This window comes from Accipiter gentilis, unplaced genomic scaffold (genome assembly GCF_929443795.1).
Source record: "Accipiter gentilis unplaced genomic scaffold, bAccGen1.1, whole genome shotgun sequence".
In the NCBI taxonomy this organism is placed as follows: Eukaryota; Metazoa; Chordata; class Aves; order Accipitriformes; family Accipitridae; genus Astur; species Astur gentilis.
In genome coordinates, this window is record NW_026060884.1 from 322965 (window position 1) to 350777 (window position 27813).

Here is a 27813-nt window from a genome sequence, read left to right on the forward strand (position 1 = left end):
ATGAGAAAGCTACGGAACATGCATAGCTGCAAATCACAAGTGGGTGTGTTTTAGTAATGAATAAACATTAGCAATTTGCCATTGTTGTCCAGGCCCATTGCCTTTTCCAGTCTGGCCCATTTCCAGCTTGGAGGTGCTCTTAGGATTAGTCTGGAGGCAAAGATCACACTGTTGTGCGATCACACTGCCTCACCGTGGCGTATAAATTCCTAGCCACAATTTCTCCTATCAGATGATTATACAGGGCTTCTGTTCCCCCATGTCTTTTCCTATGTTCCTCCCCTATCAAATGCCATAATAAGCAAGAGGGAACGATTAGCTTTCCCTGTGGGGTATGAGCCCACCCCTCTTCATTATATGACCCTTCTAAACCTGTAATGAGCTTTTGATCTTCCTTAGTGTATTCTGGCTTACCTTCTAGGGAAATCCACCTATCAGGAATTAAGGCCCCTTCTGTTTTTACCTGTGTTTTGGCCACTTGTTTTGCCTCTCTGTCCGCCAGCTCGTTCCCTTTTTCCAAATCTGAGCTCGCTTTCTGGTGTGCCTTAATATGCATAATTGCTACTTTCTTAGGGAGCTGGACAGCTTCCAGTAACTTCAGAATTTCTTCTGCGTGTTTGATATTTTTCCCTTGAGAACTCACTAGTCCTCTCTCCTTCCAAATTGCTCCACGTGCGTGTACAACTCCAAAGGCATATTTTGAGTCTGTATAAATGTTCACAACTTTGCCCTGGGCCAATTCCAGGGCGCGGGTTAGAGCAATTATTTCTGCCTTCTGTGCGGAGGTGTTCCTGGGCAAAGCCCCCGATTCTATTACCTCTTGGCTGGCAGTGACGGCGTATCCCGCGTGTCGATTACTGTTTAGGACGTAACTGCTTCCGTCTGTGAAGCGAGTTTCCCCGTTTTCCATGGGGCCGTCTTTCACGTCTGGGCAACTGGCGTACGTTGCTTCGATGGTTTCCAAACGGTCACGATGTACCGGTTCTCCTGTGTTCCTGCTGAGAAAAGAAGCTGGGTTGACAATGTTAGCGACTACAATCTCCACGTCATCCCGCGCTACCAATATAGCTTGATATCTCAGGAATCTTTGTGGAGAGAGCCAGTGTCCGCCTTTTGCTTCCGGTACTGCTGATACTGCGTGAGACACCAGAACAGTCATCTTCTGGCCCAGAGTAAACTTTCGGGCTTCCTGTGTATTTAGTATCACAGCCGCAACCGCCCGCAGGCATCCAGGCCAACCTTTTGCAGTCGTGCCTAACTGCTTAGAGAGGTAGGCAACTGCCCATCGATACGGGCCCAGGTTTTGTGCTAATATTCCCAGAGCAATGCCCTGCTTCTCATGGGAGTAAAGAAGAAACAGCTTACTCGCATCTGGGAGTCCTAAGGCCAGGGCCGACATCAAAGCCTTTTTCAGTAGCTCAAAGGCTCGTTCAGTCTCCGTATTCCACTCAAGGTGTTTCTGCTTAGTGGCTGTCAACGCATACAGTGGTTTAACAAGCAATCCGTAATTATAGATCCACAATCGGCACCACCCTGTCATTCCCAGAAAAGTCCATAACTCTTCTACTGTCTGAGGTCTCCCAGTTTGACATATTGCCTCTTTACAGGCCTGTCCCAAAGGTCTTTGTCCCGCACTAATTTCATAGCCCAAATAATTCACTTTGCCTTGCATTACCTGTGCCTTTTTCTTGGATACCCGGTACCCCTGAAGTCCCAGGAAATTCAACAGACTCACCGCCCACATCGTACAATCTTTCTCTGTTTTGGTGGCGATTGGGATATCATCCACATACTGCAACAGCTTCCCCTCCTCAGACGGGGTTTCCCAGGATTCCAAGTCTTTCGCAAACCGATTGCCAAAAACGGTAGGCCTATTCTTAAATCCTTGTGGCAAGGCCGTCCAAGTGAGCTGGGTCTTTCGACCGCTCTTGGGCTTTTCCCATTCAAATGTGAGTAAGTTTTGCCTGGCTTCATGGAGAGGGAGGCAAACGAAAGCATCCTTCAAATCTAAAACACTAAACCAAGTCAATTCAGGTGTTAGTACGGTTAACAGGGTCTATGGGTTCGCCGCTACCGGGTAAAGATCTTCAGTTATCTTATTCACCGCCCATAAGTCTTGGACCACCCAATATGACCCATCGGGCTTCCGAACAGGTAATATAGGGGGATTGAATTCAGACTCACACTCTTTTAATAGTCCCAACTGCAAAAATTTTTCTATCAACGGCCGGATTCCTTCTCTGTCTTTCTTCTTTAGGGGATATTGTTTAATTCTTACCAGCTTTTGGCCTTCCTTGATCCTAACTTCAACAGGTGGAGCACTTTTCGCTCTTCCAGGTGCATCGGTAGCCCATACCCCCGGGTACACTTGCTTTAAGATGTCCTCATTAATGATTCCTTCTAGGGGGAGACTGGTTAAGGTTAGGCTCAATATTTGAATATTTTGCTGATCTTTTACCTCCAGAGTAATTTCTCCCTTCTTGAATACAATTTTTGCTCCCAATGGTTCCAACAAGTCCCTTCCCAAAAGGGCCTTTGGGGAGTTCGGCATATATAAAAATTTATGAATGCCCCACTGTTTTCCTAATTTATATTCTAAAGGTTTACAAAACTATGCCTTTTCACTTTGGCCAGTCGCTCCTTTCACCGTGACATAATCATTCCCCGGGGCATCAAAGCCTGATTCAAAACCGAGTATGTTGCTCCTGTATCTACCAAAAATTCTACCTCTTGTTCTGTTTTCCCTAGCTTAATTATAACCAGTGGATCCGCTAGGGTAGATTCCCCAGGTTCTCGTCAGTCTCCCTTCACAGAGGCTACTGTTCTTCCTGTTTGAGCCCTCTGATGCTCCTTGTTCCCTGGGCATTCCCTCTACCAATGACTGAATTTCTTACACAAAGCGCATTGATCCTTGCCCAGTCGGGGCGAGTCTCGTCTAGGCCCTCTTCCCCTTTCTTCCCGAATAACAGCCATTAATTTCCTTTGTCCTTGCCTATATCCTTCTTCTCTGTTACTAAACACCCTCCGTGCTTTTGTGGTACAGAACAGAGATGTAGCAAGAAAGGAAAAAAAAGAAGGGAGGGAGAACAAAGGGAGAGAGACACAAAGACTGAAAGAAGGACAAAGGGATGGCAGAAGAAAAAAATAGTGATAGGCTACAGGACAGAGATGGAGGAGTTCCAAAAAGACACAGGGAGCATGACAGAATGAGAGTGAGAAACAAGGGACAGAGCAGGACAGCACTGGAGGAAAAAACAACTGTCATTGATAGGCTGTGAGAGAGACATGGAGGAAGAGAGAAAAGAGAAGGGACAGCTAGCTGGAGAGGGGGATACAGTTAGAAAGGATGGAAGAGGGAAGGGAACAGAGAGAAATACAGAAAAGATGGCAAGAGGAAGCAAGGCAGAGGGACAGCAATAGAAGAAACAAGGGACAGGGATCTGGACAGATGAAGAAAAAAGCAGGAGAAACATACAACATGATACGATGGGACAGAAAGTAACACAGAGCGTCAGATGATAATAATGACAAGAGATAGAGAGAGACTATGAAAAGCACAGGAGGTTGGAGAGAGAGAGAGAAGACATGAATGAAAAGAGTAGAGAGCACCACAAAGGGTCAGGGAAAGAGAAGGACAACAGAATAAAAAAAACCCTCACATATTACACACACGTTATCCACTCATCAAGCCCATTTCAGAGTTACACAGTACCTCAGCCCCTTTAAGAAAAGTAACACATGCGCCCGAGCCCATTTCAGCGCCGCACCGCGCCCGAGCCCATTTCACGGGTCTCTACCTACAGCTCCAATTTCAAAGTTCTGCAATCACTAGAGGAAGGAATGCACCCCCTTTCCATTAACCCAGCAGCAGCTACATTTACCTCAAGGTATCTACAACTCGCCCTTGGATGCCTAATTCCAACAGACACTTTCACTTACTTCAACAGCTAAGTTTACCTATGGGCACTAAACGCCCATGCTTCCCTCTACGCTTCCCTTTGTGATTGCCATTAGTACTGTAATTCCCACAAGGACACATAATTACCTGCCTTTTTTACATTTTATTTTTAGTGCTTCATTTGGTCCATTACTCATTCCACATAGATTCAGCTATGTCAGTATTTCAATCCAATTCTACAATGTACTTTTTCTACAATATATAGAAAAGACTTATGGCCTCACTCGTCAAATATTTGACACTATTAGATTTAGTCCTCTTTTAATCACTATTTTTACAAATACATGTAAACTCCAAAAATTTAGCATTACCTGAAGAAGAAATGCCACTATTTAGTACCTGCAATGCTCTACGGAGTGGTCTTTTCCACATTCCTCGCTCCCATTACATACATCGCTGCACATCCAGAAGTTTTACTCCCTGAGGTGACATTACCGCCATGATCCCTGTTCCCGGGCACCAAACGAGTGACCTCCAATCATCTTGACAGACCGTCCACTTCCACACCTCGACACAAAACCAGAAATTGAAAAATATCATTACATCACAAGCTACAAAGAGCAACCAAATATTTTACAAACCCACCACAGACAAATACAGTTACACTCACGCACTTCACAACCCTGGCCTACTCCATGCTGGCCATCTAGTCCAACTCCCCCCACAAAATCCTCAACTGTCTTCCAAAGACCATCCACCGAACAACATATCTCTCTGTGCTGACTGGCAATTACCAGGTTCCAGGGGAGCGCTCCACAGGAACACCGTTCCCGGGAGCCTTGGGAAAAAACAAACAAACAAACAAACAAAAAAATCGCCCTGCCTTTGAAAACCCAGGCCCGAGGCAGACCCCAGTCCAAACATTGGCGATCAACACTGCCTCATGGAGCAGCTGGGACCAGGGAAAAGAAAAAATAAATGGGGCAGGGGAGGACACACCAAAAACCAACCCATATCCCAGCTGGGGTTTTTTATTCTAAGTTTGGGGTTTTTTTCCTAATTCCCTGAAAAACATCTCAACTCTACATCCAACCTGAAAGGAAAAAAAACCAAAAAGGCTTAACCACAGAACCCTACAAGGTTAGAGACATTCACAACACACCACTCGTTCAGATCACATGAACGCCAGCCCTCACTCTCAACTCATCCATCATACCGTCCACAGGCCTCAAGAGGCCGTCACCCCGTCTGCAGCAGCAGGGGCCTCAAAAAAGCACCCTACCTGCAAAAACCCAGGCCCCAGCCCAACCTCCTTCCAACCAACCTCCCCACAAACTGCCCTTCCGTTACACCAACATTTCAACACGCACCATCATCTCCACCATCCGTGCATTTTCAACCCGATAATTAGCTTTCACAGTGCCACGTGTCACAGTCCAACCTCCGTAGCGCCATGTCACCTAAACGCAAGGTTCCTTCAAGCACCTCTCGTGCCCTGTCATCACCTGCAAAAACAACACACAAAGCTTGTCAACAGACACTTCATCCTCGAGAGAGAAGTCCTCCACCACTCCCCTACCCTGCTTCCCACCTATTCCAAAAATAACACATCCTCACAGCCAGTGTCCTCCATGACACTTGAAAAAACCAGAGCATCAAAAACACAGAGCTGTCCCAAAGTTACCGATCGCTCCAAGACCCATCACGCTGCTACTTAGACCTCAAGGCCTTGACCATTTCTAGAGACTTGCCACAAAGCATCTGCATAAACAAGATGAACACCATTGCCCAGTTCCTGCCTTACTCAATGCTAGTTCACAGTCCAATTGCGATCCCCTCAACTCTGCATGCAAAGAGCCCAAAGTCATTAAACCTTCTACGCTGCCTCTACAATGCCATACAAGACACACACAAACATAGAGCCATGTAATTCACATGCAAATGTAATGCCATACAAGGCAGTACTCTTACCTCAGTCAAGGCAAAACAACTCAGAGCCTTGCCATACCAGACAAAACAGAACAGGGCCAATGCAAGAGACTCTCACGTGACAGTCAATACAAGTACAGACCAAAACAATACAAAACCAATACAGAACCATAGAAGGCAAGGCAGTCTCAGGTGGCAATCCATACAAGTACAGAGCACTGCAATACAAAACACAATGCAGGGCCAGGCAATGCGAGACAGTCTCACATGACAGTCGATACAAATACACAACAAAACACCACAGGGCAAAGGCAAATACAGACCAATACAATGCAAGAAAACTGCAAAACACAGCAAAGCAAAGCAGTCTCATAGAGCCACCGGATGCATCTTCCTTCAGAGTCCACTCACAGACTCAACTCCTTACAGTGCTCTGCTGCCTTCCCCCATCGCTCTGTGGGACACATCCTGTCCCTCCACATCTGAAAAAAACCCAAACCAAACATATTGAATGAGTCACCTGGATGCAGAGCAAGAGCTTCACAACTCCAGAGGTCTTGATTCCATCTACAAAGACCATCTGGAATGCAGCTACAGCCTGTCATTTTAAAAACAACAACAAAAAAAAAACAACACACAACCAAAAAACAAACAAAAAAACAACAAAAAAACCCAACACACACACACCCCTGCCCACTGTAGGGTTCAATTATATGGAACTTAGTTACTGGCCCTGAAAGTAGCTCATGGTCGCAAGAGAGTTCCAGACACCTTTGAAGGCTCTGAACAGAACAAACAAGAAGATAGAAGAAGAAAGATCCCAATTAGAAAAACACAGGTGCACATTCCACGATAAAGGGAACTTGGCACAACCGACCTCAATTCAGGGGCTTATCTCGACCAGTTGGACTAAGACAAGTTTTGCATGCTCTAACATAGCCAATTATATCCTGTGTGTATGCACGTGTACAGAGCGAGTATAACTAACTGTATCTTATGTTTCTACGCGTGGACAGTATCGATGTAACCAATCACCGCTTACGCTTGTGCGCGTGGACACCACATGCTTGCGTGCAGCAGCCAATCAAAGCTTCTAAACAACTTAGAGAATTGTGTAAGAATGATCAGCTAAGCTCAATAAAGGGGCGACTTTGATCATCATACTGGTGTTCTATCATCCGGGCCCCGCACGGAGTAACCCTAAACCCTACACCCCACCAACCAAAAAAACCCAGGGCCAAACTTGGAGCCCATCACGTGCAAGTCTTAACACCTTAGAGACTCAAATCCGCTTCACTGCCCCTCAACAACCCCTGCCACACGGCTCCAATTGTCTCCGTGAAACACTATCGGCACGGCTGTCCGCGCAGGCCGCTGATGGCTACTCGAGCCGAGATGACTGTACAACCCTCGCCTAAACGGTCTAGGCACATCAACGTTTCACCTGTAGACTCTTATCGCTGTTCCACCTACCCCTGACTCCACACCCCCCCAGGCAGAGCAGCTCCAAGCCAAGCACACCGTGTGCAGAACGTCACCACGTGGAACGCCACCAACGAGGTGATTCAACGAGAGAGAAAACTCTCAGCAAGAAGAATGACCCCCGGACGGGAGGCGCCGTCGGGCAAGATGACCTACGGGGCCGCAACCGCGAGGCCAGGAGGCTCCACAGCAGACCCAGAGGAGTCAAACGGAGCGGCCCGTTACAAGACAGCACTGTCAAAACCCAGACGACAGATGCGCCAGAAGCCTGGCGTCGAGACCTAAGGATGTCAGGATGCGGGGAAGAAGTCCCACTCCGAGAAAACGGACGGCTAGAGAGCAGAGCTGCCGATGCAGGCTGAAAAAATGCTGCCATAGAGCACTGACCGGAACCCGCCAAGACCGATCCATGCTTTAGAGCTCCGAGCGCAAGAAAAGAAGCACCCGATTGGCACCAGGCCAATGAGTAAGAGCATTCAAAACCCTAGGGACAGCACCCGAAGCGCATGCCTCGCTCCTCTGGCGCAAAGCGCGACAAGGACATCGAGACCCGAGGAAGGTCTAAGCGCACAAGACAGACTACACAAACTACACGCCACCACGGACACGGGCTGGAACTGCCCTGCCCGGCACACACGGGTCTCGTGCTGAAAAGCAACCCGCTCCCTTCTCCTGCGCAAAGGCGACTGCTTTGGGACAGCCCTCTCTCCTGCGCTAACTTTAAAACTCCTCCCTGCTATTCCCAGCTTTGTCCCTTCCTCTCAGCCTGGTCCCTCAACTTAGCTTTCAGAGGGCTGAGGGTCCAAATCCATCCTCCACAAAACCACACGGGCTAACTGGGATGTTCCTCAAGGCGAACATTGCTCTTCAACATCTGCAATGAAAAAAACAAACACAAACAAATCAGAAAAGGGAGTAAGCATCCCGCTGGCCAACGCCAACTACTTCCCCAACTCCCCCCTCCTCACAAGTGCCACCGTGTTCACTTCCCCGCTCATTCCAGACTCAGACCCTGCAGCCATCATCACTCGTGGTATCTAAGGTACCGAGAGAAACCACGTTAGCGTGGCACTCGTGAGAAGCCATCGGCCCCACGCTCCTCCTCGCTAACCCACAGCTCACCTGAAACGCTCATCCAATTCAAAGATAGCCCACACAGCACCTCCACAACAGAAGGTAAAGGCTGAACCGAGCAGCCCCATAATACTTTGCTATTCAACACCGACCCGGCCGACGACCGCCTCACCTTCTCGGACCGCTCACCGGCATGCAGCTTTTCGGGAGACCTTATAGCAGACTTCACGGTACGTAAAGGGTGCCTATAAGAAACCTGCAGGGGGACTTTTTACAAGGGAGTACAGCCATAGGACAAGGCGGTAATGGCTTTAGTCCTAAGGAGGGTACATTTAGTTTAGGCGTTAGGAAGACGTTTCTCACTAGGGGTGGCGAGGCACTGGAACGCGTTGCCCAGAGAACCTGCGGATGCTCCCTCCCTGGAAGCATTCAAGGCCAAGTCAGATGGGGCTTTCAGCAACCTGGTCTTGTGGACGGCGTCCATGGGGGAGGGTTGGAACTAGAGGATCTTTATGGTGCCTTCCAACCCAAACCATTCTACGATTCTATGACATTCAAATCCAACTGCAAAACTCCTCTGAGAAGGGCTGGTGAACCCTCCTCCCTTTCCCCAGCAGTCCCAAAACTTAAGAAACCCCTTTTCTTCTCCTCAACTGTCAGGAAAGGAACCCCACTGCTTCCTGACACCTCCTGCCCTCAATCTGCACTCCTGAACCCCCTTCAGTGGCTACTCCTCAAGAGCCGCTCTTCTGAGCAACATCCCAAATTCTGGGGGCACCCCCTAACCTACAGCTCCCCAGAGACTCTGAGCTCTGCTACATGCCCACAAAAGAAAGTCAAGTCCCAAGCCTTGTAATCTACAAGGGGCCTGCCACCAGCTGCAAAGATTCTAAGGACAACGTGGCATTCTGTGGGCAATGAGGAAAGGCACCCCAAACCCTGAAGGGCACTGTGCCTCACGGCCCTTCTGCTTTCATCAGTAGTACTAAAACTCCATATACAAATACATACAAGATGCTCACCCTAACCCCTGCTAAACAATGTCACCATCAGTCCCGTTAAGAGAGATAACAACTTACACAGCAGAACTGTTAAAAAAACAACGTTCCTTCTTCAATAAAGTTGGGAATTGCAGGAAAACACAATGCATGAAGAATAAAAAAAAAAAACAAACAACAAAAAAACCCCCAAACAATGCATACTATTAAACCATCTTTCTACCCCTGAACTGATGCAGAAACTGACACTAGGCCTAGTAGATGTAGAAATAGAACGTATGTTTAGACTCAGTGTATTGCTAAATAAAAGACTCAGGAATTTGTTAGAAGGTTAACAACTGCCTCCGTAAGTTGATTTACATAGACAAGCCAAGGACATAAAGCACAAGATTCCTGTGTCTGTAATATAAGACAAAATAACATGCCCTCTTTGAGGAGGTATTCTGTTTGATAAGAAAATATGTTCTGTCTCTTGTGGTGACTGAGCCAAAAGCTAGGTGATAAGCAGAGAAGTTGTTTGTGGGGCCCAGAAGGGGATCGTACTGCGCAAACTCGTACAACAAAGTTCAAACAGCGGACAAGTGAGGAAGACTATGGAAGACCACCAGAGGACTCCAGAAGACCACCGAAGACCTTCAACACGCATGCATAAAGGACATTTACATATGCTAATGACTTCTCGGAAAAATCAATGAATATGTATATTATTTCTCAGAAATTTTATGAATATGTATGTAAGGCAGGTATTTAACCTATACAATTAGTCCCAGCCAGAAAGCACATTTGGAGGAGCGATCCTCCGTTCTTCCAGCGCTGCAATAAAGAATACTTAACTCCATCACTGAATGCTCATTTCGAGAAACAGAACACTCGAAACAAAATTACTGACCTGAAAAAAAGAAAGGGGGAAAAAAAAAAAGCTGCATACAAGTGTGTCGTGGTTTCAGCCCAGCCGGTAACAAAGGACCACGCAGCCGCTCGCTCACTCCTCCCGCCCCCCTCCGGTGGGATAGGGAGGAGACAGAGGAGAGAAAAGGAAAAAAAAAAAAGGAACCTCAAGGGTTAAGATAAAGGCAGTTTACTGGGACAACACAAAACAAAATTGCAACAACAACAACAACAACGGTACTAACGAAAGAGTAAACAAAAAGAGTGATGCACAGTGCAACTGCTCACCACCCGGAACCCAACGCTCCACCACTTCCCCCACCGAAAGTCGAGTGCTCCCCGGGCCCGATCCCCATTTATATACTGAGCATGATATCACATGGTATGGAATAGCTCCTTGGCTAGTTCAGGTCAGCTGCCCCAGCTATGCCCCCCACATCCCAGGTTCCTGTAAAAATTAACTCTATCCCAGCTGAACCCAGGACAAAGTGTTACTTTCTACCACACATGCTGCTGAACCTTGACTGGTCCTGAAGCTCTTACCTCAGGCAGACACCTCTTCCCAAAGGGCTGAGCCAGCTCAAAAGCTGCAAAGCACTCAAGGAAGAACTGAGCACCAACACCAGAGAAACCCAGGAGCACAATGAGCTCCCTCAGCAGAGCCTGTGGCTCAAATACCCCCGAGCCCCCGCCCACCACCCTTAGCACAATCCCCTGGGAAAGGGGAAGGGCAAACCACCAGCAGCTATAAAGTCAGCTGGAGGAGCAGCAGCACTGTTCTCACCTGCCTTAAATTTACAGCAAATGAGACCCTGAACAGAGAAAGTGACCCTTACTGACAACGATGATGCCTGCTCCTGTGCTACAGCTACACCTATTGCATCAGCAATGGGACCAGGTAGGGAATTCAACTTAATTTGTCTGGGGCCTAGATAGAAAACAATAGATGCCCTTCCAAACTAGGTAGGAAACTAGCTCATTAAATGCAATGACAATGTTGTTATCAAAAATGATGTGCTTTAGTTTCCTATAAAAAAGCCAAAACACTCTGGGGTTATGCTTCATTTCTAGCAAGACTGTGCATACCTCCTTACTTCTACCAGAACTACCTTCTGGATAGGAATGAATCAAAAAGCAGAATTAGATCCCTTAAGAATTCCGTCTCCAAAATATCTCTGGTTGCAAAACAAATTATTTCCTGTGAATAGCCAATGATGCAGAGTCCCCCTGAGCATGTCTCCAGCTGACTCCCTTAACAGAGGTACAAGAGCCCCAAAGCACAAAAGACACCAAAAAAACCCCATGGAAATACATGGGGGGGACCAGGCAGCAGCCATGCCCTACAAGGACAGGCCAGGGCAGGGCAGGGGGGCAACAACACCCCCTGCAGTCATGCAGGAAAGGGTCAGCAGAAGCCACACCCCCGCGGTTTGGGGTGGGGGGGAGGGGGGCTGCAGCCACAAATGACACCAAGAAAACATGGAACTTCAGGGCTACACAGCGGGTGGGGGGAAGGGGGTGATGCCCCCACCAATCGGCATGGGAAAAAACTCACAGGGAAGGTGGGTTAGATGGCTAGTTTGCGGTGGTAAGATATGTGCACAAGAACATGCACAGGCTGGGGGGGGTCATGCATGAGGTTTACCTTCACCAGGGGCTCCACCCAGGTAATCCAGAGTAGGTAACCTCATCTGGGATAATCTGCAACAGCAATTCCGCTCTGGGTTCTTGACCCAACACCAGATAATCCACACTGCCTGCCCCATGGAGGGGGTGCTTCCCACAGGATGGGGCATCTGTTGAGCATCACCACACCCTTATGACAACACATCTGAAAAATTAAAATCACAAACTGTATTTCAGCATATTAAGAAAATAACACCAAATGAGTAGAGGAATTCCAGCAAAGGGGGAGGCTAGCAGCTGCCCTAATTAGGACTCGAGCTAAACAGGTCAGCTCACAATACAACACTTCCTTTAGAATGTAGACTGATGAAAACTGGTTTGCTGTTAGATAACTGTATAAGTGAGATTTGATAAATGATCATGTATTAACATTATTGTTGAAACAGTAGACAAAGGGTACCTGGGGACATAATTACAAAAGTGTAGTGAAGTGACTAACTAGTAATTATTCATAAGTTTTGCAGTTCTTTGCTCTTATGACTAGATGTTCCTGTACGCTAAATGAGAACAATGCTGAAACTGACCACATGTGATTGAAACTGCATTAAGCTTCAAGATCAAAGAACAAGGACAAGAATAAAGACTTCGAGGACAGCCAGCAAGAACTTCAAATAGGTCGGTGGTCGCAAAAGCAGCCCTTCATCTCAAATGGATCCTTCATTGCGCATGATTGGATGTAGGCAGTACTATGATAATCGGTTGCCGTCGTTTTTATGTATATGTGTACTAATCTGATTAATAAGCAATTAGTTATTCTATATAACCTGTTTGTGCTAAAGCTGTGGCATGCACACTAGGTGGAACTATCCCCCGTGCATCCAGCACTGCAATGAAGAATGCCCGCTTTCTAAAACTCCAAAACGAGTCTTAGGGAGTTTCTTTGACCAGCTTTTCAGTATCAGAGGTACAAGGGAGGAAAGAAAAAAAAAAAAAAAAAGAAAAAATGGGCAGGGGTGTGGGAAAGAGAAGGGACCAGGGGAGGGACCAGAACGCCGAAGAGGGGAGACGGGGCCCCGAGGGCCCAGGGCTCACCACAGCTCTTGTTCTTGGCACTGCCAGGAGAATTTGCCAGTTCAGATGCTTCTTTCTGCTCCTCTCCTGCTCCCCACCTCTTCTGTAACTCCGGCAGCACGGCCATCCTCCCCCTAGGAGTAACACAGGTCTTGCAAGACGAGGCTTCCTAGGCACGGAGCCTCGCTCGCTCGCACGCTATGTGGCCGTGCGGCATACGGACCCCGCGGTGCACCTCAGCAAGCCCCAGGGTCTGCTGTATCCTTCTGCATGTGGCATCAGGGTTGCAGGAGCGACAGCAGCCAGGCAGCAGACGCTGGCGAGAGATTTACAACAAAAAATAACGCCTGGTTCAGGTGACAGCCTGAAGGCAGGCCACAAGAGACCCAAAGCTGCTTCGTGCCAGAGGGGCAGCTCTGTTCGGCAGGAAAGGCCGCGGCCCAGCACACCAGATGCGAGCGGCCCACCTGCAAGCCAGCGATACCCCGGCGACCCTGGGGCTCGGTCGGGGTGGGCACCTCCGTGCTATCAGAACGCTGCTCTCCTAATCCTGCACGCACGCAAGGCTTCTTGCGCGGGGCTTGTCTCTTATCGAAAAGACGCTGCACAGTGTTACTTACCGCCCTGCCCTCTGGCGTGCAAAGTAATCAGACGTGAGGCAGGGAAAGCAAAGAGGCCTGTCGGGATATTAGATGTCCTCAGCAGAGGACCACAGAGCCCTCGAGGTTCCATCTTTGCTCCCTACAGGAGCGTGGCTCCGCACTCCTTGCCGCTCCTGCCAGCAAGCGTCACAACTGCCCTTTGCCACCTGCAACACGGCCCCAGTACTGCCGCTTACAGAGCGAGAGGCGCTCGCTATAAAGCGGCGATGAAGAACAAGGACGGCCCGTCGAGATGGCAGGAGGAACACAGAGAGCCTCCAGCATTAGCCAGACAGGGCTTGCAACTCACCTCGTGTCCTGGTTTAACGCCAGCCAGCAACGAAGGCCCACGCGACCGCTCACTCGCTCCCCCGCCCCCAGCGGGACGGGGAGACAATCGGAAAGGGCAAAAGTGAGAAAACTCGTGGCTTGAAACGAAAACAGTTTAATCATCATTAAAAAGAAACAACAACAACTTGTAAGGAAAAGAAGGAAAAAAAATTACAGAGAACATGGTGCAGGCAACACATCAGGGGTCTGGAGCCTGATGGATGATGGGGGGTGGTGGTGTGGAATACGGAGGAGGGAAAGGAGGGAGGCAGGGCAGGAGACAGGAGAGCAGGGGGCGCAGGGGGAAACAACTCTTGTGGGTTAAAAACTCGTGTGGGTGAAGGGGGTGGGGTGGAGCAGCGGGGAGCATATGGGGGAGACACGGACACAGGGGGTAGGGTATGTGTGGGTACAAAAGTGCACGGGGTGTACTAAAACAAGTTGTGCTGCTTCACAAAAACATGGTCCCACCTGAATTCAGTAGGGTTTCTTCTGCTCTTAAACATTAATCAGGCACTTAAAGCCTTCAGTAGACTTGTAAGTCCAAACCTCCAACAATTTACGTACTCTTATCATTTCTGATATCCATGATATGTGAAAATAAATCTTTCAGTTTAATAGTTGTCACTGAGAAAGATACGTGTTAATCTAAACCACACAAGGGGAATAATATCATGTTCGCCATGTAGACTTTACTAAGAGCTTGAAATTAACTTCTCAGGATCTTTTAAGCTTCTAAGCATAAAATAATTAGTGTAGCTTACAGATGTGGAAGAGAAATCTTTTGGTATCATAACCAAAGTAGTCTTCTCCTCTATGAATGGCAACACAATCTGTAATACTGCATCGACACTTCAAAACCCATTCTGTCTCTCCCCTTTTGTCATCCAATGTTGTCTTTTAGATATTTCAAGAAATTCTTTCATGGTCTATCCCATAAAATGAGAAGTAGATTATTACGGAAGAGCTCCACAGATAAAAAGTTAATGCATTAGACTAACTGTGATATAAAAATCACTGGAGATATATTTATGTGTGATGTTCTGATGAATTATCTAGTTGTTTACAATTGCTAGGACTTCTCTCAGTAGTAAATCACTGGCAATGTGCATGAACACGAGAAACTATTCATGGGGCACATTCATCCTTTAGCAGTTAAATGAAGTTTTTAAATCACAAAATTGGCTGTTACACAGTCTGTGTAAATTACATGATAGTAACCCAAACCACAAGACCATGTCTCTCCTACTTTGCTCTGTTGCAGAAGAATCTCAGCTTGCAAAGCACATCAGTTTTCTGTAACACAGATAACCAGGGTTCACACAGTCAGACTTTTCAGTCAGAAGGCCACAGAAAGAATCATAAAGAGACCAAGTATCTTTTCCTTAAGCATCCTGTTTACAGACAGCTATGTTACCTCCAAGTGCTATGAACGTTACTTTCTCTAAAACTATCTTCCATTTAGTTTTCCTTTTTTTTTTTTTTCCTTTTCTTCCCCTGAAAACAATCTTATAGCTTAATCCTTATACGATTTTTTTCAAGTTTTGGTTTTTTCTAACGAGTATCAACACATGAACACTCTAAATAGTTTCAGGAAGGTCAGTATTTGCTACAGTTGCACTTGATCCAACATCCCACTTTTTTTTCCACCAAGCAAAGGAGTTCAACCAAGTTTCTTTCAAGAGCCATACAGGAGAAAGTACAGATTCTGCTCTGTCTGCTAACAAGCAGGCGAAGGAGCTGCTACCAATTTGAATACTATACAGGCTCTGCTGTGCCCATTTTCAACTGGGGAAGAGAAATAGCCCTTCCTGTTTCAACATTTCATTTAGGTCCACTTTTTCTCATTTGCAAAGCAGATCCACTGCCTTGGGAGACTGACCAGAATTACCTGGAACAAACATTATTTTTGCCTAGGATCTGTTTGTTAGTTGAGAAAACAGTCACTACGTCCCTGTGATAATATGACACGATTTCATCAAGACATTTCTGTCTCAAGGGGCCCAGCTGTATTTTATTTTCTAGTAACACAGTATCTATCCAATTCCGGTCTCTGACTTAAGAGATGAGCAACATGCAATTTCTTCAATGTCTACTTATCACGTGAGGAAGTCAACAAACCTCTTTTCACAGTTACAAGCACTTTTCAAAGATGTGACATTTCGCTCCTGTCATCAGCTGACCCTGAACAAGTTGGAAAATATAAAAGGATCAATAAATGTGAGAAAGACCTATGGTATGAGGGAACCCAGACAAACCGGTGCAGCAGCTTTCTTCCCTATTGATTGGAAAAGAATGCTGTTTGGCTGCTGCTTCTACGGATAATCCACAAATTATTTGCTATTCTTCTTAGCCAAAGGGCTAAGGCAGTGCCATCAGCAACTTCATAATATACGCTGAAACAAGAAGCAGGTATTACAGCTCCAAGTCTGAGGAAACAGCATCAATGATTAAGACAGCTCTAACATGGAAGGCCTGGTAAGTGGCAGTGGTATAAGGCACTAGCAATTTATCAGGGCTCTCTTTCAAATGCTGGCATTTTCTGTGACTTGGATTTTGCCTATTGTTATGAGATCATTACATCACCTATCACACAAGTGTAGCTTTGTTAACTTTCAAAGAAAAGCTGCTAGACAATATACAACACAAAGTTAGACAAGCGAGGGAAGTACACAGTGATGTCACAGGCAATCTGGAATTGGGCACCCGACTTGAATTCCTGGCTTTGAAAACCTCTCTCCAAATGACTTGCCATCCTTTCACTAAGATCCAGCAGCAGTTCTCTCCTGTGCCTCATGCTCTTCTGTAGTCAGCCAAAGCCCACGGAGCTGCACTGTAAGCTTGAAGACCAGGGTGCCAGCTTCGTGTCCTATTTCTGTCACCTAGTTCTTATGTACCATTTCTTGCTAATCAAAAGGCCCAGTGAATCCTCGTCACACATCACACTTGAGGTAGTACATCCAAGCATTATTTCTGCCGCGCTACATTTGCACGGATTAGCTGCTGAACCCTCCAGATGATGTACTGCTTTTCAAGAAGGGTGTAGTATAACTGGTGAGGGTCTACAGTAAGTCCAAGAGGGTGCTCAACGATGTACAGGAGTCTGACTTCAAAGCATAAATTGAAAAACAGCCGCTTAACCTAGAAAGGGCAATACTGAAGAGAAAGAACAATGTTTAAACTCTAAAAGGTAGCTATAAGGAAGAACTTTTCTGTGCATCCACTGCACACAGTTACACGGAATCATGGGGCTTAAATTACAACCTGAAAAACTTAGGGTATGTGGCAATCTTTGCAACAGTAGTAATAATTACAGGAAATGTTTAAGAATAAATTAGGCAAGCATTTGTCAAGAATGGTACAGAAAGTTGATCATTCACCTCTAGAATGAGAGCAACACTAGACTATCTTCAAAGGTTCTTCTTTCCCCACTGCTGTCCCTCTCTGTATTTCTACGCTCATCCAATACAAGCATCATCCCCAGCTGTGTACTTACAATTCTATCTGCATATGCACATGTCTAGATATGCACATTTATTTCTTCGTTACACACAGCTGAAGGAGACTACTCATAGGTAAGCCAATTTACATAAACAGCTTCTGAAAGTAAAACACCTCAGCCTCTTGCAAAACGTGAGCCCAACAGAACACCGGGAGCGGTATGTAAATCCTTATGCCAAAACTGCATTCTCTTAAATCTTATGAAAACCATTTCTAACATAAAGCCTGACCTGACTGGTCTATTTTCTGACACTCCCCTTCTCTGTCATCAGGTACTTATTAGATAGTAAAACAACTGACGGGGTAAACACCATAACTAGCACAATAGCTGACTTCCGTAGCAGTTGCATATCAGGTCTGAATAAATGTGAGTTTAGTAGGTAGATACACATTCAGAAATGCACAAGAACTGAAAGGAGTAATCTGTAACTGGTAGACTAAGAACACTGCAATAGCATGCAATGTAAATCAACATGCACCTATAGGGAAGGGAAAGGAAGTACGGAAACATTCTTCTGGATTAAAAAAAAAAAAAAATACGCAGCAATGGTAGGAAAAGGTACTTGGAACGTGCCACTTTCAATCCACTGAAACAATGTCTGCAACAGCAGTAAGAACACTGGCAAACTACCTTCTCTGTTCCACAGGGCCTTGAAACCCATACGCATTGTCTGTTGCCAGTTGCCCTTAGGAAACAAAGGCGCTGCGATCAGTAGAAGCGTGTAGAACACCAGAAATGAAACTTTTGAGTATGTCACATGCAAGATCCTCATTCTCCGTACACTCTACAAGGTTACACAATTGTAAAATACTTTGTAAGAATGAGAATCCTGAAGTTTGCCTTGGACTAAAAAAGTTTTAAAACTCCGTTTTGAGGTTTTTTCCCAAGGGTTTTAGAAATAAAAGCATCTTGGTAAAGTGATTTTCACACACTGCACAGACACAAGCAGTGTTTCTCCCACTGCGAGAGGAGTATCAAAATACTCTTATCTAATATGTTATAGACAAAAGTGACCAAGGTCACAGGAGAATCTGTACTTTCCCACTGATTACAAGGAACGGGCCAGCTGCTTTGTGCCTCCTATGCAGCTGGAGCATGCAGTTGCCTGGTAACTTGTTCTGAGCTATTGCATCTTAATCACATATACATGGAGGAATACCAAGCTGACCGCTTAGGTTTATCAGCCAAAACAGTTTACAGCAACGCAATAGTTTAGAGCAATTCAGGAAGTTTAACACTGAATTTAGGTATGCGCTTATATGGTTTGACGAACAGAACTTTTATAAATGAAAGGGAAACAACAGGTGACTTTAGAGCATACAAAAGGTATAGTCTACAAACCAAATATCAATTATTAGCAATGTTTCCCTGTTCAAAGGGCATCACTTAATGTCTCAGACTCAACAAGCATGAACTGACAGACTGTTATGATTTGAAAATTTTAAAAAAGTTCTAATAGTGTGCCCAAAACAGAGCTGTTTCAGTGTTCAGGCTAGACTCGTCTCCAGTAAATACATATCTTAATTCTAACACAGGATAAAAACCGATTTATAAATGTCCTCTTGTAAAAATGAAACTGTTCCAATCACCCTGTTCACTCCTATTTAAGATATTAAATAGGGCAAATCAGAAGTAACTTGAACCAATCCCTCCCACCCAGCTATAAACCAGGACCATATACAGCCCTTGCAGAATACACAAGACCCTGTCTCATTCCAGCCATGTCATTAGCACAAGCTGTGCAAACCCATGCAAATCAACAGGTTTTCCAGGCATAAAAGCAGACTCCAACAGCAGTTAAGCCACTTCTTACAACTGACAATGTCATACTTCCATCACTGATTATAGCACAAGAACAAAAGAGAATGGGTCTTTATTGTCCTTCATGAACTTGAGGGGCTGCAAGAAACCAGTGAAGTTACAAGCCTGGATTCTGTAATGTCGCTATCAGCATAATTTCCAGATCAAAGATCCGGCCTCCTGTTAAGATCATCAAACATAATTTTGAGTTCAGGGAACAGGTCATCACAACACTATGTTAGGTAGAGTATAAAACCTTATCATCAGATTCTCAGCTAGTTTAAGTCAATGTATTCTGTGTGTTCCGCTGAAGTCAATGAAACTAAACACACTATCATAGGAAAGAGATATTTCAGCACGCCTCAGACCTGGAAAACTATCTTGAAAAATGCCCGTAACTTTTAACACAAATTCTCTGCACTTCCCACGATCTCTCAACAGCGAGCAGTAGTAAGACCCTAACAGTTACTTGCAACCTGTTTCTTGCATAGCATTCATTTTTATTTTAATTTTAAAAGGGGCAACTAATACATAAGATTTTTGCAGCTACTCACAAAAATCAATAAGCAAAGACATTTGTTCCAAGACTTAAATTTCTTGTATAATTAAAAAAACTAGCAAAGCTCTGTAAAGTAAAATAGATACATTTACCTACTAATGTAGGAAACTACAGACAAACTTCAGGAAATGACCAAAGGTGCAGAGGATAGGCTAATGCCTATTAGCATTAGGTAGAAAAACAAGGTAGAAAAGGTAGAAATGCCTATTAGCATTAAGGTAGAACAACAACAACAACAACAACAAAAAACCCCCAGAAGTTCTACAGAAAAATGAGTGAGCAGCCCACAGCACTGGCAGACAACAGATTTTTTTATCCCCGCTTCCTCCACCCCTTCTTCTTATCCCCCCACCCCCGTTTTTTTTTAAAGGAAATAATTATTCTATTCTGAAACATATTGCCAGTGATGCAGTTGAAGCCAAAAGTTTAAATGAGTTCAGGAGAGAATTAACCGAATTCTAACACATGTGCCAACACAACTGCTATAGAAAGCATCTGCATCATGGTGAAATGCAAACAGCTACTCAGATAACGACACATTATTATTCACTAAATTTGCCTTTTACCCTGTTGTATAGTTACTAATGTTGAAAAGAGTCACTGCTGTGCAAGAAACTAAAACTTACAGCGCTTTATGCTCGGAGAGAACTGTGTGTGGCCCATCAGCTCGTGGCTGTGAAGTCTTACAACTTAACACGTTGCAGTTGCACACCAGCAAGTTCTGAGGTGGACTGCCGACTGTATTCAATAGTCACAGCTTATGTAGGAGGATATGATAAACTTGACTTATTTGCCTTTAACCGATGCTCCAAATATGTTAAAGTCGTTCTTAAAGCAGGTTACTGGTTTGATTACCCTTCATACAAAATCCTCCTTCAAATGGAGGTTTCTCTTCTCTTCTTTTCAGATTTAAGGCATGAACAGAAACCACACCTGCATCATCACTGAAATCAGTGCCTATTTTTCAATAAACTTTAGCAGCAGCATCAGAATTCGTCCTCAAGTACCGTTCATAAAGCAAATGCTTCATTCTTCAAAACTTTTTTTAGCAAAGGTTAGTAATGCTGTACCACAGACTCTCACGCCCAGTCACACATGTTCTTCCCGAGACTGTTACGCAGCTTAGTATTTTAAAAATCGCCATCCTAACTGCGTACCTGATACTACTGGTTCTCCCCTTTTTAAAGTCTGATGTTAAGGAAAAGCTGCAAGTCCTACAAAACCAGGCAGACTTGCTTGTTCATGCCAAAGAGAAAAAGGTTAAGCATTATTAAAAAATAAGACTATTGCCTACCTTTAAGTATCCATAAAGCTATCAACATGAACCGTATGGTGGCCTGTTAGCATCGCTATTTGAACACGGGCATGCAAAATGTCCTTCAGTTAAATTCCAAACTCTATGAAGTAATTGGTGGGCAATTCCCCAAGGATAAAACGTCTATCAAAAGCCAACAGTAAGCCAGAAATCTCTTTCCGTTTCATAGGGTAAAAAAAAATAAATACAGTGAATCCTGAAAAAAGAAATAGATATTAGACAGGGAACGCCTATATAGTTATAGGGCAAGTAATAAAACATTTAGTGTTTTGATTTTATTTTTATTTATGTCATCACAATAGTTAGACAAATATGGAAACATTTGCAACAGCAATACTTGGGTCACTTTAAAATCTTGGTAACACTGAAATACAGGTCAGCGAAAGCTAATGATGTGGGGAGGGGACTTTAGGTCTTATTATTTTCAGACACATTCACACACACACACACATATATCTATATACACACGCGCACTCCACAACTCCAAAGAGCTATCTTAACTATGTCTGCCAGTAAACGGAAATAGTAGGCAGAAAGGAATCATATCTATACTAAGACAGTTAGCTGTGTCGTAAAACTGAAGATCACTGCAACCAGTGCCATCTTAAAGAAGAAGAAAAAAAAAAAAAAAAACCAACACCAAAAAACCTGAAAGGAACCATCGCTGTGCATGTCATAAGCATGAAGTTATTTTAACCTGGTGACTACTCTGCTCTATACTTTAAGCATCATGAAGTTTTTATGTGTTTTTAAGGTCTAAGGTTACTATTTTAAATGACCTACTTGTAGTGGCAGCCCAAGTAGCATTCTGGAGAACACCACAGTGCCCACAACTTCTACAGGTCAGTGCAGTCTGATCAAGCACTACATTTCTAGGGGAGGAAAACAAAAAACCACTACCGCTCATTTATTCAATTGAAAAGCTTATTACCTGCACCTTCCAAAGCAACAGGTTACAGGAACACTGAATGCAAAGTAAACCAGACCCATCTGGAATACTCTGACTCAGTCTCAGCTCCAAGTTACACATCTTTCATTTCGTATTTTAAGGGATTAACAGCATTTGGATGCACAGAAACTGTCTTTACAGTGAAGTCTGCAGACCTCTGAGTCAAAAGTTAAAATGTCTTCCTAAATTATAACAGTATTAGCACTTCCTCTGAAAGGAGTGAAAAAAACACAACCAGGGAAGGAGGAAGTGACACAACACCAAGGGTTTTTTTCCCAGAGATTACAAAATCCTGAGAGAACAAGATGCTTGTGCTATCAGAATAAAAATCCCCAAAGAAACAAAAGAGTTTACCTTTCCCTTGGAAAAGTTACTTTTGAGTCAAGATCTGCCCTTTTTCTCTCCCAAGCATGAAATCTCTCTTCAGCTTAAGACTCTCTTCTACTGCAGTAGAAATTTAGTGCACATGCTGGAACCTGGACAGAATCTTATTTAAAAAAACAAACAATACAATAGTACTACAGTGGCTAGAAATCTTTTACATATTCTGATGAAAAGACTCAACTTATTTCTAGGAAATAAAGTGTTTGGGGCCAAAGCCAACAGATGATGTTCATGTAAGGTTAAATTTTTCTTAATTTTTTTTTTTTTTTTTTAAATTGATATATTGAAAAAAGCTGGAGAAGGAAGCGGGGACAGAAATGAAAAACCACTCAGGGAGTCAGTGGTATAGATTGTCACCATGCAATCTCAATATTGTAATTGCAGATCACATAGTCAGAACAAGCCAGTCAAAAGTAGCACACTCCCTGGGAGAGGGGGGGGAGTCTCTCCCCTTGTCTTTCAAGCCAAGACCCAACTAGCAGAAGGCAGCTTTTCTGTCAGATAAAGCAAGGCAAAAGGATCATGTACAGCAACTTCCTTGCAGCCTCTTGCTCCTGAGCACCCTTCTTCACCTCTTTCTCTCTTTCTTCTGGTGATGGGAAGGCAAAGCATGTTCTGTTCCTGTGAGCCCATACTGCTTGTCCCTATAGTCACAGCAGGCACCTGTGATTCCTCTCCGAAGACATTTACGCATAGAAATCAGTTGAGTGGTGTGTTACGGAAGCATAAGCTGCAGTGGACGTGATTTTGAATCAGTTAATTTTGTGCCCACCATGACAAAATAAAACCAGCAATTTCTTACTTTATAGAAATTCTCCTAAAGTAGTAGTTGCCCCCAACAGCTGTCAAGTTTTTTATCACAGGAGAACAAATGCAGCCAAAAGAACATTTTCTCTAAAAGGACCGCTCCGAACTACACAAGCAGGCAGGCACAGGCAGCTCCCGATTTAATAAAGCGTATGTACACAGCACCACTTAGTGGTGCAAGCGGAGTCACCGCTGACAGGAATGAGAAGCTTGAACACCAACCTTCCCTCCCCGGCCCCCTGGACACTGCAGCCTGATCTTGACAAATTGACCGCCTGGATAAAGCAAGCTATCTGGCAACTAAAAAGATCCATTGTACTTTTCTGCTCAGTACACCTAAAGATACAGATTCACCCTCGAAATCTCGGCAATTTCTTGAATACCACCAACACTCAGAACAGGTTTCAAATGGCAACGTGGCAGGACAAAGTAATAAATGCTTATCCTTAAGTCTGCTAACTTTCTAAACCTTTGCCTAGACCTTAAGGAAATGTAAAAACAAACAAACTACTGCAAAGTTCAATACGCAAGCCACGCAAAGTTAAGGCTATCAAGTAGGAACCTGATTACGAGTATAAATCATGCAATAGCTACTCTATGACATGGATGTCCTGAACAGATCATCCTCTACAGTGTAAGTCCAAGGTACAAACCCATCAGCACCTCCTTCCCTCTCTGTATCGCTGTGGTTACCTGCTCTGTGCGCAGAGCCAAAAAGAATCCCAACGTTGGAGTTACTGTTCCTTTTATGCCCAGCCCCATACTTCTTTCCCGACGGAGAGGTGATGCACCTGATTTGAGGTGGAGTGCAGACAACCTTCTCATCTAGTGCTGGGCAGTTTATTTGTCCCATAAACAAACCCCAGGAAAGAGAATGCACGGTTGGACGGGTGCACTTGAGGTTTTGACCATGCGGTAGCACCGTTAACTGCTGAAAGAGCAGGACTCTCTGCCGCTCCGTGTCCATGTCACGACTGCCCTCACGTCCCCAGTCTGCACCCAGCTCCTCCAGGGTGTGCAGAGGGGCTTCCAGCCCTGGCTCAGCAGGCGTCCACATAAGATCCCCCAGCCAAGAGGGGGGTGTATGCTCACCTGCCACATCGATACCGTGGGTACATTAAAAGCCACCCCCCAACTCTTTCCCCAGAAGTGACTGGGGGAGGCTTTTCAGTCATCTGGCTGTAAACCCCCTCCCCCTCAGGGAGACCAACATCCAGGCATGCCTTGCTCTAACTCCCCAAATCCACTGCCCTCCGAGGAATAAAAGGCGTCTGGGCCACTCCCCCGGCTCTAATCTGCAGATATGCCTGGCTTCCCAGAAGTAGGCTGAGAAAGCCAGCATTAAGGCACTCCTTCCCATGCCGAGATCCACAAAATCCTCAGAGAAAAGAAGAAAAATAGCCACTTCACTGCAGCAGGAAGTAAATAAACTTGGGGGACACAGGAGGCCAGTTCTCCTGGGGTCAATGGAAAGGAGGGCTAGATGCAACGTATCTGAGGATTTTCCATGTGCACAGCTGAAACAGCCATGCCTCAAGCAGGGATGCGTCCCATTTATGGCAGTTCCTCGCCACTTCTCATCCCCAAAAGACAAACTCGGGCCTCTGCCTTCTCCGTGTGTAGCTCCCCACTCCCTTCAGCATGGAGCTGCGAGGCTCTGGGTTTGTGGAGAACCACAGGTGGGAAACCGAGGCTACTAATGGTGACCACAGAGAACAGACCAGCTCGGAGGGGGCGAGGAGGGCCGATGCACAATTTCTACGTTTGAATTTGTTGGGAACTTGGTGGGAGTCACAAGCTTGCAAGGCACAACCCCAGCTATCCAAGACATGGGCTTCCCAAGATCACAAACCTCCGGGGACGGGGACGGCGCCTGCTCCGGCGAGCGAACGCCGGGCTGCCCCAACGCGAAGCACGGCGCATGCGCCCGGGAGGCGCGTCCGCACGGCTGGTCGGGGAGCGGGCGCAGCGGGAAGCCCGCGGAAAACCACGCGAAACCGGCAACGCTCCCGAGTCTGACCTGGTCGGACTCCGGGGGCCGCGAGGACTACGCCGCGCCCGAGAGCCGCGCTGCTGCCCGGCCGCCGAGTGGGCGAAAACTACAGCTCCCGGCATGCCCCGGGAGGCAGCCTGCCCTGCTGCCTGACCCTGAGGGGACGCCGCTTCCGTTCCCCCCCACCTCCCCACGCCGGCGCAGCGGCAGTTCCCGCCGAGCCCCCAGCGCCGCTCCGGGTAGCTCCGGCACGGCGCGGCCCCGCTGCCGCTCCGTGCGTGCAACACGGACCCCGCCGTCCTCCTCGGGGCTTTCCCCGGGACCCGCCGGCCGACTGCGCAGCCCCGCCACGGGGCCCGGTGAGCCCCCACCCCCGCGCGCCCGTTCTCTCAGCCGCCCTGTCAGCGCCCCCCCCCCCCACCCCACCTCCGCGCGCACGTTCTCTCAGCCGCCCTGTCAGCGCCCCCCCACCCCCGCGCGCACGTTCTCTCAGCCGCCCTGTGAGCCCCCAGGGCTCCCCCTCGGCCTCGGCACCCCCACCGCCCCCGGGCCACCCCCGCCTCCGACGTTCGTGCTCCGAGGGGCGCCCGGCCCCGCTCACCTTCTCCCTCGGGCCAGCCGCAGCCCGGTCACCGCTCAGCTCCGCTCTGCTCCGCTCCTGCCTGGGCTCCCGGCGGCCCCTCCCCCGGCAGCCCCTCCTCCCCCGGCGGCCCCCCCCTTGCCAGGGAGGGGGCGTCGCCATCAGCTTCTCACTGCCCGCACCTGCGGCTCCTCCAGCCCCGGCCCGCAGCTGTGGTACCGAAACCCGGAACCAAACCCCTCACCACCAAGGTGAAGTGAAGCAGCAGGCACTGCCTTGACTGAGTGACAGATGTCAAGAGTCATCTGATGTGGAAGAGGTGTTAACTGGGGTCAAAATACAGATTTTAATACCCATCTTATTTTAGTTCTAAGACTTGGCGATTGCCAGGTATCATCTTTTCAATTTCCCCAGGTCCACCCGCGAGCGAGGCCACAAGGGAGATTTCTTCCAGAGAGAGGATAGAGTTATTAAGTCTCAAGACCACGATTTGCTTTTCTCCTTCATGAAGAGGTGAGTGGATCATATAGCATCACTAGTCACCCAAGCAGTTAAGCCTGAACTTTTCACCTGTCCTTTAATGCCGTCAACTCCAAGCTAAATTTTTCCCGTTATTAAGAGGGGACCAAAGATCATGTGAAGTATTATTATCCTTTCTACAAATACACCCCCATCTTAGAGCTTTAGCTACTAGAGAAGGTCTTGGGAGTTTGGGGTCAGAGGAGCTAGCTGCAAGTACAAACTTTCATACAGCTCTGTTTAGGATGTGGGATGTTTCTCTGGTTGTCTAAACCGGTCTAAATTTCCACAGGTGGTCCCGACTCTGGGTGGCTCTAACAAGGATCCTGGAACTCCAGTAAGTTCTAAACATCGTTTTATATTTTAAACATGATCCCAAGTTCCTTTTTGCACTTGTCTCTACGGTTTTGGCAGCTGACAGCCCCGAGGGGTGCTTGTACAAGTTTCTCCCGAAGGGCGAGTAAATTAATTCTTTTGTCCGTGAGGTGGATGGTTTGGTAACGTTATAATTCACAACGCTATAATTCCTTCTTTCAAATTTAAAAAAAAAATAATTGCCTTTTAAATCCATCCAATTGAATCTGCTAAAATGATTCTCGTTGTTCTACCTCTTTTCTCAAGTTTTGGTTAAATTCAATGTCAGTATTCTCCACGGAACTAGATTTTCATCTGACTTTGGAATCGGAAAGGCAGGCTGTTACTGAGGTTAAATTCTGTGTCTTTACAAAACTTTGAATCAGTTACAAAACTAGATTATTTTTTTTAATTCAAATTACAAAACCGGTTAATATCAAGATGAATAGCTCAAACAATAATTGTTTCATTTTGTTTATCTCATGTTTAGAACCCCTCAAAAAAACCCACATACACCCTCTAAACACACAAAAAGATTATTGCCCTCGACAATATTCCTAATAGCAACCCCAACATTATAAACTTTACACAACTGTTTTCCCAAATAGATAACGTGAAACTTACTTATAGATTTTCCGTTTTAAAGGGACAGTTTCTTTAGACTTCCAGTTTCTTGTTGGGTGCTTTCTTTATTCTCGAATAATGAAGCCAAGGTTCTTCTCCCAGACCTTTACTGCTACAAGTGTTGTTAAAATGACTCGATACGGTCCTTTCCACTTCTCGGTGATTTTATATATATTCAGTCTCCTGGTCGGAAGGGATGCGCTGCTACGTCCAGTTCTAAGGGTCCAGCTGTGGAGACATACTGACAAAGTTCTTGAAAAGAATTGCTTAAAGAAATCATAACACCTTTTAAAAACATATCTCCAAAGATACTCAGAACACAGGACTCTTGATATGGTCTTTCATACAACATTTCCTAAAGACTTGACTTTTCTTTCTCTTCTGGCTATACTCCGATTCTTAATAGAGCCACGGGTAACGCTTTAACCCATGTGAGGAGTGAGGTTTCCTGACAAATTTTACTCGACAGTTGCTTAAGGATATAGTTCAT

The 27813-nt window shown here is 46.0% G+C and overlaps 2 protein-coding genes across 11 annotated transcripts in view; both read right to left on the reverse strand.

Moving 5' to 3' along the window:
- LOC126037029 (electroneutral sodium bicarbonate exchanger 1-like) overlaps positions 1-4383 on the reverse strand; it is a 148972-nt gene extending 144589 nt beyond the window's left edge. For 5 of the 10 annotated variants that reach the window (XM_049797248.1, XM_049797245.1, XM_049797246.1 and 2 more), the window contains exons 1-2: positions 1366-1729; positions 818-1011 (exon numbers count right to left, since the gene is read on the reverse strand). In XM_049797248.1, the coding sequence (XP_049653205.1) occupies positions 818-1011; positions 1366-1672 (501 nt within the window). In that variant the 5' untranslated portion in view covers positions 1673-1729. The other 5 variants (XM_049797251.1, XM_049797249.1, XM_049797252.1 and 2 more) reach the window with 5 other exon arrangements.
- Positions 1-27813, reverse strand: part of LOC126037032 (electroneutral sodium bicarbonate exchanger 1-like) — a 105762-nt gene that overhangs the window by 15945 nt on the left and 62004 nt on the right. The window lies entirely within an intron of this gene.